This window comes from Sebastes umbrosus, chromosome 2 (genome assembly GCF_015220745.1).
Source record: "Sebastes umbrosus isolate fSebUmb1 chromosome 2, fSebUmb1.pri, whole genome shotgun sequence".
Classification (NCBI taxonomy): domain Eukaryota; kingdom Metazoa; phylum Chordata; class Actinopteri; order Perciformes; family Sebastidae; genus Sebastes; species Sebastes umbrosus.
In genome coordinates, this window is record NC_051270.1 from 38608023 (window position 1) to 38620734 (window position 12712).

Here is a 12712-nt window from a genome sequence, read left to right on the forward strand (position 1 = left end):
ACTCCGATCCAGCTGCCGCCTTAAAAATTAGCTTTTTTACTTTTATTCAAAGTTAACAGCTTTAAGTAAAGGGTGTGTTGGACTGTGTGTTGCAGTGAGAAGAGTATGCCATGCGAGTGTGGTGGCAGACTACAGACCGCCTTTTTATCATTTCCCAGCTGTAAATGCATATATCAAATATTTTGAGGAATTACTGTGAACTTCCAGATTGTTTGAAGATAAGATGTGTGCTCTTTCACTGATCAATGTATTTCTGTGTATTTCTGTGTTTCTTCAGGGCAGTTCTGATCAGTCTGCGTATCTTAGCCAACATCCTGGTGCTGCTGTCGCTGGCCGGCAGCATCTACATCATCTACTTTGTGGTGGACCGTTCTCAGAAACTAGAGCAGGAGAAGCCGGAGCTAACGCTGTGGGAGAAGAATGAGGTAGCAGAGCAGAGCAGACATCATTAGTTTGATTAGATTATTCAACATACAATACAGTTCCAAGGAATCAATGAAAGTGAAACCTGAGGCTGATCTAGAGGAAAACATGAATGCTTTCAATCCTATTTAGAACATGGGGTAGTGTTCAGCCTTCAGCCTCTTGTGGCCGAACATGAGTATTACAACAACAAACACACAACAGAAACCCTGGCACAACCTTTTTTCACCTGTTCTTAAGTCATAAACTGGATGAAAATATAGCAAGCCCCCAGGAAGAGTGCTGGGCTGTGAATCAAATTTTCGTATTCGTCAAACGGCGGTACTACAACTTCTGTGTCAGTTCACGTGATGCCATTGGACCCAAAAATACTTTTTCCTATAGACTTACATTGGGAAAGAGACGTCTGTAACTCAGCGGATAATTTGTTTGAAGGTAAATCAACTTCCCAGTACGAACACTTGAATAGTCCTTATTTTGAATTATTAGGCCCTAAAGGTTGTTAAAATGCACTAATAACTGAATCCAGAGTTATTTCCCTTCCTCTGTTCATGTGAATGAGACCCAGACCAAGGCTGGAGCGAGGGCTGGGAGGCCGAGTTAAAGGAAACACTACTGCGCCTGCTCTATTTGCACAATCGATATGCAGAGGACACTGTCATCTGCATATTGTATAATCAGTTTCCAGGAGAAATGGGATACACCCTCCCTGCCAAGTAGCTTTCCTGTTCTTCCTCTCTCCAGGTGAGTGTGGTGGTTTCTCTCATCACCATGATTGCTCCGTTCTGCCTTCGAGCTGGTGTCTCAGCTCGAGATGTACCACCCACGAACCTCGCTGCGATTCCAGCTGGCCAGGTACTCCATCACTGCTGCCTCATGCAGCACCAATTACACTCTATATAATACATCACAGCTAATACTGCACACTAACATTGGTCATATGTTCATGTGTTTACAATAGTGCTTGTTTTATACCTGGGGACTCTCTACAGCCTCATTATTGCCCTCCTTGATAAGGTCAACAGTATGAGCTCTGCTGTGAGTATAGAAAGCTGTCACCTCATCCAAATCACGATGTTGTTTTCTTCTGAATAGGCCCGATTCACCGTAATGTCTCTTCAAAGTCCGAAGCTTATGATTATATGGCGATTCTGGGATAAAATCATGAGTATATCCTTATTGCTAAATATGATTGCAAAGTATAAGTTGATTAGGTCATCCAGTGCAGGCATAATACATGGCAGGAGGCAGCATCTGTGGTGTGATGGGTTTTCAGAGTTTCTTTCTTGTAAATTTGTGACTTTATTCTCAGAGATTTTTTATTCTCAGAAGTTCTGAGTTTTTTCTACCCCCCTCCTCCGGCTCCGTATTTGTTTTTGTTTCGTTTTTTTTTACCTGTAATGGCCCTAATACGCCATCATACACTGTATGGTTGTATGTGTTAAAATTATATTTTATATTAAAGCAATAGCATAGCATAACATTCAGAGAAATATGCTTATTTACCTTTTTTCCAAAAGTGGTATGAGAAAAAGATGGATATCAATGTCATGTATGTGTGTTTAGCACAAAGCTGGAATCAGGTCATGTTAGCTTAGTTTAGTATAAGACTGGAAGCACAGCAGCACTTGTTTTTATTTACGCAATGTTGTGTTAAACATGAACAGAAATGTGAAAAATTACATATTTAGATTTTTGGGGAAGTTACGTGCTGGAACTATCTTATCATATATTTATTTTAATTTGGGGGTGGGTGGGCAGCATTTCATTTGCCTTTATGAACAGTCGATAGTGAACTTTGAAGGAACGGTTCATACATGCGCGGAATTTACATTTTGCCTCCCGTTTACTTCCACTCTATGCGAGTGAAGGCGCGAAATTTTGTTTTGCTTCCCATGGCAAAGCAAATTCGCCTCTTTGCATTCGCGTGGAGTTCAACTTTGGTGAACTGTTAGGTGAATATCGCCACGGTAGGCGATGGCGAAGTAGCAAAGTATCCAGGACTTCTGTGTGGTGTCTGTGCCCGGCTGTTGTTCACCACGTTACTCTCCCTAAAACCACAAACAGTTGTTCATACATTTCTGTTTGTGTACGGGTTAAATGAGATTGGAGTGAGCCAGCCAGACTAGCTGTTTCCCCTGTGTGCAGTCTTTATGCTAAGCTAGGCTAACCTTGGCCTGTCTCAAGCTCTGCACTTAACACACAGGCATGAGATTGATGTGTGTATCATTTCATCTCAATCTTGGAAAGGAAGTCATTTCCCAATATGTTGAACTATTCCTTTGACACCAGCTATTACATGATTAGTTGCCCATATAGGAGTTAGCATAGCATGTAGCTGCTGATGGATCATAGTATATGTGTCTTCCAGATCCCAGTGAGTCCAGGTAACTGGTCTGACTCCAGCTCCTTCCTGGCCACCATCTCTCAGCCTGAGGTAGACAGCCCTCTCCACCCTGTTTCTGAGCTCTCTGTCGTCCTGAGCATCACAACAGCACCATAGCGACCATCGCCACGGTGCTGAACGTTACGAACACCAGCACGCGCCAGCTCGAGGACCGTCTCCAACCAGGACAGCTCTGTTCGAGAAGAACACCCGCTCTCAGCAGGACCCATGCTGGGAGACCTACGTGGACAGGTTCTCTCTTCTGATTGCTATCTGTTATTATTATTACCTCCGCCAAGGCCGAAGGCCCAGGAAGGAGGTTATGTTTTCACCGGCGGTTGGTTTGTTTGTTTGTTTGTTTGTCCGTTAGCAGGATTACCTCCAAAAGTCCGCAAAGGATTTGAATGAATTTTTTTAGAGGGGTGGGGTTGTGGCAGAATGAACAATCCATTAGATTTTGGTGGCGTTCTGGAACATGATCCGGATTCAGGAATTATTTTTAAGGAATATTTTTAAGGATTCGGATCAGTCTGAGCATTAAAACCACAGTGTATAACACATGCGCAGTGTAGCTGATGAACATCAGCTGGCGGTCCACGGTGAGGCTGCTGAATGAGAGAGGCATCCGCCGATACGTTACAAGGAAACACGCCTTGTTAATAACAAGCTGACCACCTCACGGTACCGCCAGCTGTGATCTGTGATCTGTTTTTAAAGTCACGCACCTTGTCGGAGGTCTGCGCTCTCTGAGTGCCATTCTAGATATACATATTATATCCAACATATGGCATGTTTCTTGTCTTTCTTCAGGTTGAAGTAGGTTCACAAAAACTGTTAGAAAAGTCACACAAATTCTAATGATGCCAGATTTTACTTGTGATCTGAATGTGTTCCCTTACGGTCAAATTTGGTTTTGAAACATTGAATAGAAAACATTTAATTCAAGGGCAATAAATAGATATAGAATACCAACACAAAATATACTGTTGATGTACAAACATTTGCTAATTAGCAGTAAACACAAAGTGCAGCTGAGACTGATGGAAATGTTATTAGTGCTACAGGAATGAGTCCTAAAACTCGGAAATGAGTTAGCATTTTAGCACTTCCGGTTCCCTCGTCTGGAAGTCAATGGGTTTTTAGTTCGATGCCTGAAATAAGGTCTGTGGTTAACACAAGCTGAAGAGATTTTAACGTTTTCTTCTAAGACATAAAATACATCGATAAATACCCCACTATATTATGTGTCTTAAAAAAGGCTAAATGAGACTACTAAACGTCCTCACGCCGACTTGTCTGCCTTTACAGCCTCGTTGTGTATACAGTACGACCGTGTTTATAGCCTAACGTTAGCTTTTTATTTCTGCCGACTGCATTTACACATCAAAACCATAAAATGGTGTTCATTTGTGAAGATTATCTTGCTGAGCAAAACGTGTCAGTATCATACACGTGTGTTTGCCACAGAGCTGATTTTCTGCATTAATCCAAAACCCAATAGAAAAATATCATTGGCTTTTTGTTGAGGGAACCGGGGCAATGCTAATTTCCTGGTCGTCCTACAAAAATACTTCATCCCTGGAGCACTCTATTATGTCATAAAACAAGGTATTGGACAAAGTGAAATGTCCAGAAAATGGCACTAGAAATGTCAGGGGAATCACCAAAGTTATTACAATTCATCCTGAATGGGACATTAATGGCTTTCTAAAAAATTCATGGCAATCCAACCATTAATAATTGAGACATTTCAGTCCGGCCCAAAGTGGCTGATCAACCGACTGACTAACCATCTAAAAATATATACAGTACATGAAGGCTGTCTCTGCCTTCTGTGGCTGATGGACACGCCATTAAGCATTCTACTTTATGTCTCTGTGTTCTCTTTTTACAGTCCCTACATGATAATCACCAGGGACATTTCTGACATCTTAATCAGTCTGTAGATGCATCTCATCTCTATATACAGATATCTGCATATGAATGCAGAATCAGCAGGACAAGTTTTTGGTATCAGAAGGTTTCTTTTTATAGTCCGAGTAGTTATGACCAATCACATTTGAACAGGCTCTGGTTGAATGAAGGTAAAAAGTCCATGTGGAGAGCAAAAGAGGTGGAACGCATCGAGTCGAAATGAAATCTGGGACCCCACCGCCTATCGTCTGATGATGATTTAGCTTTTAATTAGCTTTTTAGAAATGTATATGTATTTCATATGCAAACAACCGGTCGTTCTCTCAACTCTAACTCCAGTCTCGCGTCTCAAGTTGCTTAATTGGACTGAACGGAATGACCGGCGCCAGAGGAATGCTATGTCTACATACGGATACTTCTGTTAGTGCACTTCCATGTAGTAAACTGTGTAAAACTATGTACTACTTGCAGAGGTGGAGACTCGAGTCACATGACTTGAGGACTTGAAACTTGCTTAATTAACATTGATAAAAGACTGGACTTGACTTTGACTTGGTATTCATGACTTAAGACTTGACTTAGTTTTGAGACAGATGACTCGAAAGGACTTGACTTTTTTTTTTTAAATATTTTCATTTTTCTAGATATTGAGAAGTTACGTTTTGTTTTTGAAACATTGAGTGATATGCGCAAACCTGGCAACCTACTCGGACGCAGCAGACAGTAGACAGCAGAGGCCAATGCAGGAGGCAGCGAGCTATCATGGAGTGGCCTAGTCAAAAAATAATAAAATTTGGATTCAATGATTATGTTGTCGATGACGTTAGTAAGAAGAGAACAGCGGTATGCAAGGTCTGCTGCTCACAAATCAGTGGCACGACCACCACAACATCCAACTTCATCCGTCACCACAAAACTCGCAGAGAAAGGTATGTGAGTGTGTCTTTTTAGCTAACTTATTGGCTGGTCAAATGTTAGCTAGAACGCTAACGTTAAGTTTAAGCTACGTTAGACTTGGCTTTAAATCGATTATGCATTTTATTGAGAAGACATATCATCAGAATTTCATATGACTTGACTTGTGACTTGCTTGACCTGAGCAGGGACTCGACTTGACTTGCTTGATTCTCACCACAGTGACTTGGGACTTGCCTGAGACTTGAAGGTTAAGACTTGAGACTTGCACATGTGTGACTTACTCCCACCCTTGCTTACTTGCGTAGTGCGTGAATTTCGACAGGGTAATTTTAATGTTTCAAATCGAACACGTCTGTCATACACTCACTGGAAATGATGATGATCGCTTCTACTGATGGCTTCTGTCTGACATCAGTATAGTGATACTTACATTTCTATAATGTTCACCGGAGCGACTGCGACCGCCACTGGAACCTTCCCTTCCGCTATAAGAAGTGTCCAGCGTTCCACACTCTGGCTGAAACACAAAGCGAGACATCACTGAGCAGGTTTTAGCCTGATTTGAGTGGTGAATAATTACATGAACTGCATATGTTTGTATATTTACATGTTGTACCCACGGTTTGTGTACGGTGTTGTCTCCAGGAGATGCTGAAGCTGTCCATCATTGACATGATCTTCACTGTGGCCAGCATCCTGCTCATTGACTTCATCAGAGGCTTGGTGGTTCGCTACCTGAGTGACTGCTGCTGCTGGGATCTAGAGAGCAAGTTTGTAAGTTGTACACAAGTTGAGTTTTTGTAATTATAAAACTTTAAAAGCCTTTTCTTTGAGCATCAGTGCAGCTTAGTGCACCTATCTTTAGGTTTAGATTGCTGTCGGGATGTTACGAGAATTTCAACAAATATAAGAAAAATGTTTTTGAAGAAACCCTAGCTTTAACATCAAATGCATCATTTAAAGACCCCATGGTTGAAAAACTAAGAGAAAAAGAACATACACGACATAAAATTAATGCTTTTTTCTGTCTTTTCTCAGCCTGAATACGGAGAATTCAAAATAGCAGAGAATGTTTTGCATCTGATATATAACCAAGGGATGATCTGGTAAGTTCTTGTCTAAAATATCTGACAGAAAATTAAATATGGAGGATATCTTTCTAATTCCACTGTATCACCTTGGCCTCGCCACCGTGTGTGTAATCGAAGATCTAACTCAGAGTTAATAGTGTGGCCGGTGCTGACCAGTCTCCATGACCCTGTTTAAAGGACTTGGCCCTCTATGATCTCTCCATTACACCTCTGTGACTGGCTCCACTGTATTTCCTCAACTCATTTCAGAAATGTCGCCTTGCAGCGATGAACATAATGAAGCGAAACCACAAGCCACTGTAATGTCTTTTATATGGGGTGTGACCCGGATGGCTAAATGTGTGTGTGTGTGTGTGTGTGTGTGTGTGTGTTACTGACCTTTCTATTTCATTCCTCTAGGATGGGGGCGTTTTTCTCTCCCTGTCTTCCTGCCTTCAACGTGTTGAAGCTGATCGGTCTGATGTATCTGAGGAGCTGGGCCGTCCTCACCTGTAATGTTCCCCATCAGCAGGTGTTCCGAGCCTCCAGGTCTGACACACACGTACAAACACACACGTTTGTGGTGTTAAAGGTCCCATATCGTGCTCTTTTTCAGGTTCATACTTGTATTTTGTGTTTCTACTAGAACATGTTTACATGCTGTGATTTTCAAAAAACACATTATTTTCCTCGTACTGTCTGCCTGAATGTACCCGTATTCACCCTCTGTCTGAAACACTCCGTTTTAGTGTATTTCAATGGAATTGCAATGGAATCGCGTTGCTAGGCAACAGTTTGGGTCCATATTTACTTCCTGTCAGCTGATGTTATTTACATACACTGCAACAGGAAATAAACTCTGACACATTTAGAATGTTTACATTTAAAACCGGTAAATGGTCTAAATATTGTATATTTGTGACATCACAAATGGACAGAAATCCTAACAGCTTGTTTCAAACGCGCAATTTCTGAATATGGGCTTTGTGTATTTCTCCGTATATTGAGCGCTTTGATAGTTTAACAGTATTTATATATCACTTACACCTGCTTTATAATATAAAAGACATGAAAATATCCCTTTTTACAATATGGGACCTTTAATATATTTGTATTTATTCTTAATATTGGTACACACTGCTGTAGATAACTGTTAAATGTGTGTTTATATTGCAAGCTGAATTACATTAATGTGTTTTTTAAATAATCAACTGTGTTGATGTCACCACGCTGGCATCCGAATGCCAATGTCATTATCTGCCTAAACTGCATGTCATCTGCCAACCCTGTCTCCTACTAAAATATATTTCCATACAACTGAACTGGATCCTCTATTACGTTTTGAGGGAAACATATTTTCTCCTGGATTACAGTTACAGTTTTAAACATAATGTTGTAAATTGAAACAAAACAAAACAAAAAAAACGCAACAAAAGTACTTGGTTAGGTTTAGTAAAAAATAACATCATGGTTTGGCTTAAAATACTGCGCCCCCTTTTGGGTTCATAGAAAACCGAAGATCCCATAGACTTCAATGCAATTTGACGTATGTTTGGATTGTATTTTTGAGTTTGCATTCATCTCTTGTTTAACAAACGTTTGTTTTACACGCGTCTGATAATCCTTTTGCATGATGCAATGATTTGCAATTAATTTTGTCCTTCAGTGTTCCCCCCGTCCAACACAGTGGTTGGATATTGCTTATCCAGACATCTCTACATATTTGATTGAATCCCGTTAGACTAAGTGTTGTCTGTAAATAACCAACGTGTTAATAACCAACTGTTTGATCTATAGGCTGAGATTTAGTTGGAGACGACAGTCTGATGCTGCTCTAACGTTAATGTATGATGCTTTAACGTTAATGTATGACTGTAATACTGCAGCTGCCTCCCACTCAAGCTAACGTTAGCTAGCCATGCTTGTCACTCTCACCAGCATCATTTAGCCATTTAGCACACTGACAGTGAATATTCACGTATCGTATGTGCCTCAGATGTCCGCCTCGGTTAACCCGCTACACAACATCTATTCTTTCATTACCTCTAACCGCTTATCCTATTCAGGGTCGCCGGGGGGGCTGGAGTCGATCCTAGCTGACATTGGGTGAAGGCGGGGTACACCCTGGACAAGTCTCCAGACTATCACAGGGCTGACACATAGAGACAGACAACCATTCATTGGGCCCCAAGTCAGGACACCTACGGGACATTTAGAGTCAACAATGAACCTAACCTGCATGTCTTTGGACTGTGGGAGGAAACCTGAGCACCCGGAGACAACCTACGCTAACACGGGGAGAACATGCAAACTCGAACCTGCGACCCTCTTGCTATGAGGCAACAGTGCTAACCACTGCAGCCAGCTACACAACAGCTTTCATAATTTTCTCTCCTGTGACAGCGAGTTTCTTTCCCCCAAAAGGGAGCGCAGCCTCGGCGATGACGCCATGCTGGTCTGGTCTATAGCTTGGGGCCATAAAGCCCCTGTATTAGATCTTTTTTCGATTTTTGAGATCAGCGTTTTGGGAAATATAGAGTGATATTGTGCTTTTAGCTGACGTGTGTCGCCTCACTGTTTTGACCGATGCTCGTTCATGTCTATGTAAAGCGAGCACAAGCATGAGCCCGACGCTGGCTTTTGTTGACTTAACGGCCAAAGGTGTCGCTGTTAACAAGCAATTTCTGATTCTTACATAGAGTCCCTTTAAAGTAGAAGTTTGGAGACATGTTTCAATGTCGTCTCTTTACTCTGTTACCGTCTACGAGGGACACGGTAAGGTCTTCCCCCAAATAGGGGCGTGGTCATGAGAGCCTACTCTGGATGACGTATTGCCGGTCTGATGTATAGAAGTCTTTCATCTCACACACACACACACACACTCTCAGAACAAAAGGACACATGACTTCATGTCCATATTTTCTCTTATTCTCCATCCTCGTCACTGAGCTCTGCACAGTGTGTGCACGAGATCCTCTCTTTGATAAAGATGAAACTGCACCAGCACACTGCTCTTATTATTTATTAGCACCGATAGGTTTGTGGCTATTTTCTTCCTCCCTTTTCATTTTCCAGCTCTGCCGTGATGGTGACCAATCAGTGTGTAGTCCTACAGTACAGTATATGCATCCTATACACACACACACACACACACACCACACATGCCTCAGGCGCTCAGCCCACTCTGATTTATGTAACAAGGCTGTCATTGCCTCTTTCAGTCCTTATCAGTCACTCCCAGATGTGGTGGAAAATCCTAGCAGCCACACACACACACACACACACACACACACAGGCAGTCCTCCATACAGCTGAGAGAACATTTATGTGAGTCATTAAATGCAGTTGTGCTGGAGGAGAGAGTTTGATACGGACACGTTGCTGATAGTAAAGGAGACGCCCCCTACTCATAATTATGGAGAGCTGGAAACACTGTACTGTATGTAACACTGACGACATGTCTGCTGGAGATAATATGGATTTTGTTTTAGCATCAGTGAAGTAGTCTAGTGTTCCTGGTCTCAAACAAGAAATGCAGCCACTACAATGGGAGAACTGATGAATTGGCGGTGAATTTAGTCAGCGTCTGAGTGAAAACATTCAGCAACGGGTCTTCATTCATGGGGATTGTTTTGTGAGTGACTGAGAACTTGCTTTAAAGGGGACATATTATAAAAAAGTGAGATTTTCATGTTTTTTATTATAAAGCAGGCTTAAGTTTTATATAAATACTGTGAAAGTATTGCAACGTTCAACCCACAGGGAAATACACACAGCCCGTATTCAGAAACTATGCATTTGAAACAAGCTGTCAGGATTTCTGTCCATTTGTGATGTCACAAATATACAATATGTAGACCCTTTACGCAGTTTTAAACATAAACATTCTAAATGTATCCCAGTTTATTACTGGTTGCAGTGCATGTGAATGTCATCAACTGACAGGAAGTACACATTGACTCAAGCTGTTGCCTAGCAACGCAATTCCATCGCAATTCCGTCGAAATGCGCTAAAACTGAGCGTTTAAGACAGAGGGTAAATACAGACGTATTCAGGCATCCTGCTACAGCCTCTGAAAGATGGTAAAGTCAGCCAATGGAAGAGGTTAGGGACAATGGTGGCCCAGAATGCAGTAGTCTAGGCTGACTTTCCCACATTTACTTCAATTTTGGCTGCATTTTGCAACAGACTGCTCTGAAAGCAACAGTAGAGCAAAGGTCTGAAAACAACAGGAATGAGAACATTGTTCATTTGAAAACATCCTTTTTCTCTTTTTTGCTTTGCCTTTCTAGATCAAACAATTTCTACCTGGCTATGCTGCTTTTCATGCTGTTTCTGTGTATGCTGCCCACCATCTTTTCCATAGTGAGATACAGACCATCACAGCACTGTGGACCATTCAGGTAAAAACAGAGTTTATATAGTATCAGAAGATGTGTGTTGTTGAAAGGTACTGCTCTGACTTATATTCCATATTATTATTTTTTTTTCAGACTTTATTTTTTTCCCTTTTTTTCGAGGTTGTTTTCATATATGCAATTTACAGTTCGTAATTACAATAGTTTATAAATCATTTTTTTAAGTAGTTGAGCTTAGAGACGAACACAATAAGTACACTAGGGAAAACAACTTCAGCATTCAAAATGAAATAATTTTTTTTAAAAAGAATAATAATAATAATAATAATAAAAAAGAATAGAATAATAAAAATAAATAAAATAATAATAATAATGATACAAAGAAAAGAAAAGAAAGTAATAATAAGTTAAATAAACAAAGAAGTTAATAGCAAAAAAAGGGGGGGTGGGGGCGCAGAGATATAGCAATATCATTTACATGGGCACGCACATATGTCAGCCTTCACATGTCAGGTCACCTCCAGGCATATGTATATGTGAATGTGTGCTAACCCATGTAGCTATATTTTTCCTTCTGTTCTGACTTATATTCCATATCAATGGAAGGATGTTCCAAAACTACAGCTCTTGCCTGTAATATAATAATAATATAAATAATATAAAGGATGTCTGGTGGTATCCCCAACATTTTTATGAATATGATTTTTATTTTATTTTATTTTTTTTTTACAGCTAAAGCAATATGTAAGGTCCTTGTGACTACATTTAACGTTCCTCTGTGTTTTCCAAAGAAAGAGTAGCTCATTGCTTACATCACACGCATGAATCTGTAAGTGAATCTCTGACACATGTCCTGGACAGGCACTACATGTACAAATCAATGTAGCCTACTGTGTCTACTGTAGCAAGAATTTATAGAATTTTAAAGCAGCAGTAGGCGAGATTGGAGCAAAAATAATTTTAAAGGGACTATTTGTAACTTTTTAAACGTATAAATGTGGCGGGTCGCCACACATGCGCGTTCGCACATGCGCGCTCGCGTGTGGCTGGAGCCTCGTCTCCGCTGCCTGCTCTCCTTCACTCAAAATGCGCACACATCCTCGCTGTCTCGCTCCACCTCTAGACGGTGAACGCGCGCTCACTCCACACTGCAGAAGAGTTAGTTTAGCTCTGGAGAATATCTAGTGAACGTACAGGGGACGTTTGTGCAGAAATAAATGCTGCAGTTCCTCCAGACCAACAGAGTTTTTCCCGTGTCTTGTGAAGTGACGGAAGCTCCTCAGCTAGTAACGTTATCGTCTCGTTACCGACCAGGTGCCGGTGTCTCCTCTGCTCTCTCCGGCTGTGGGCGGAGAGAGCAGGGAGACACGCTGCAGAGCCCCGCTGCTTCAGCCTGCACTTAGGCAGGAAAAGCCAACACTAGGATCAGCATTGATTCATGGAGAGACCTTCGTCTGGTCAGCCAACATTACTGCCAAGCAGCTGAAATATAGAGTGATATTGTGGTTCTAGCTGACGTGTGTCGCCTCACTGTTTTGAGCGATGCTCGTTCAGGTATATTTAGAGCGAGCAAGCGCGAGCCCGACGCTGACTTTCGTTGATTTCACGGCCACAGGTGTCGCTGTTAAGAAGCATTTCTGAA

General features: G+C 41.4%; 1 protein-coding gene across 1 annotated transcript in view; it reads left to right on the forward strand.

Annotated features, from left to right (window-relative positions):
- The window catches only part of LOC119481324 (transmembrane channel-like protein 3), a 44284-nt gene that overhangs the window by 24550 nt on the left and 7022 nt on the right, over window positions 1-12712 (forward strand). The window contains 11 exon segments of the mRNA XM_037758130.1: window positions 278-425; window positions 1168-1206; window positions 1208-1278; window positions 1383-1461; window positions 2795-2899; window positions 2902-2967; window positions 2970-3058; window positions 6283-6415; window positions 6680-6747; window positions 7132-7260; window positions 11005-11115. Coding sequence (XP_037614058.1) covers window positions 278-425; window positions 1168-1206; window positions 1208-1278; window positions 1383-1461; window positions 2795-2899; window positions 2902-2967; window positions 2970-3058; window positions 6283-6415; window positions 6680-6747; window positions 7132-7260; window positions 11005-11115 — 1038 coding nt within the window.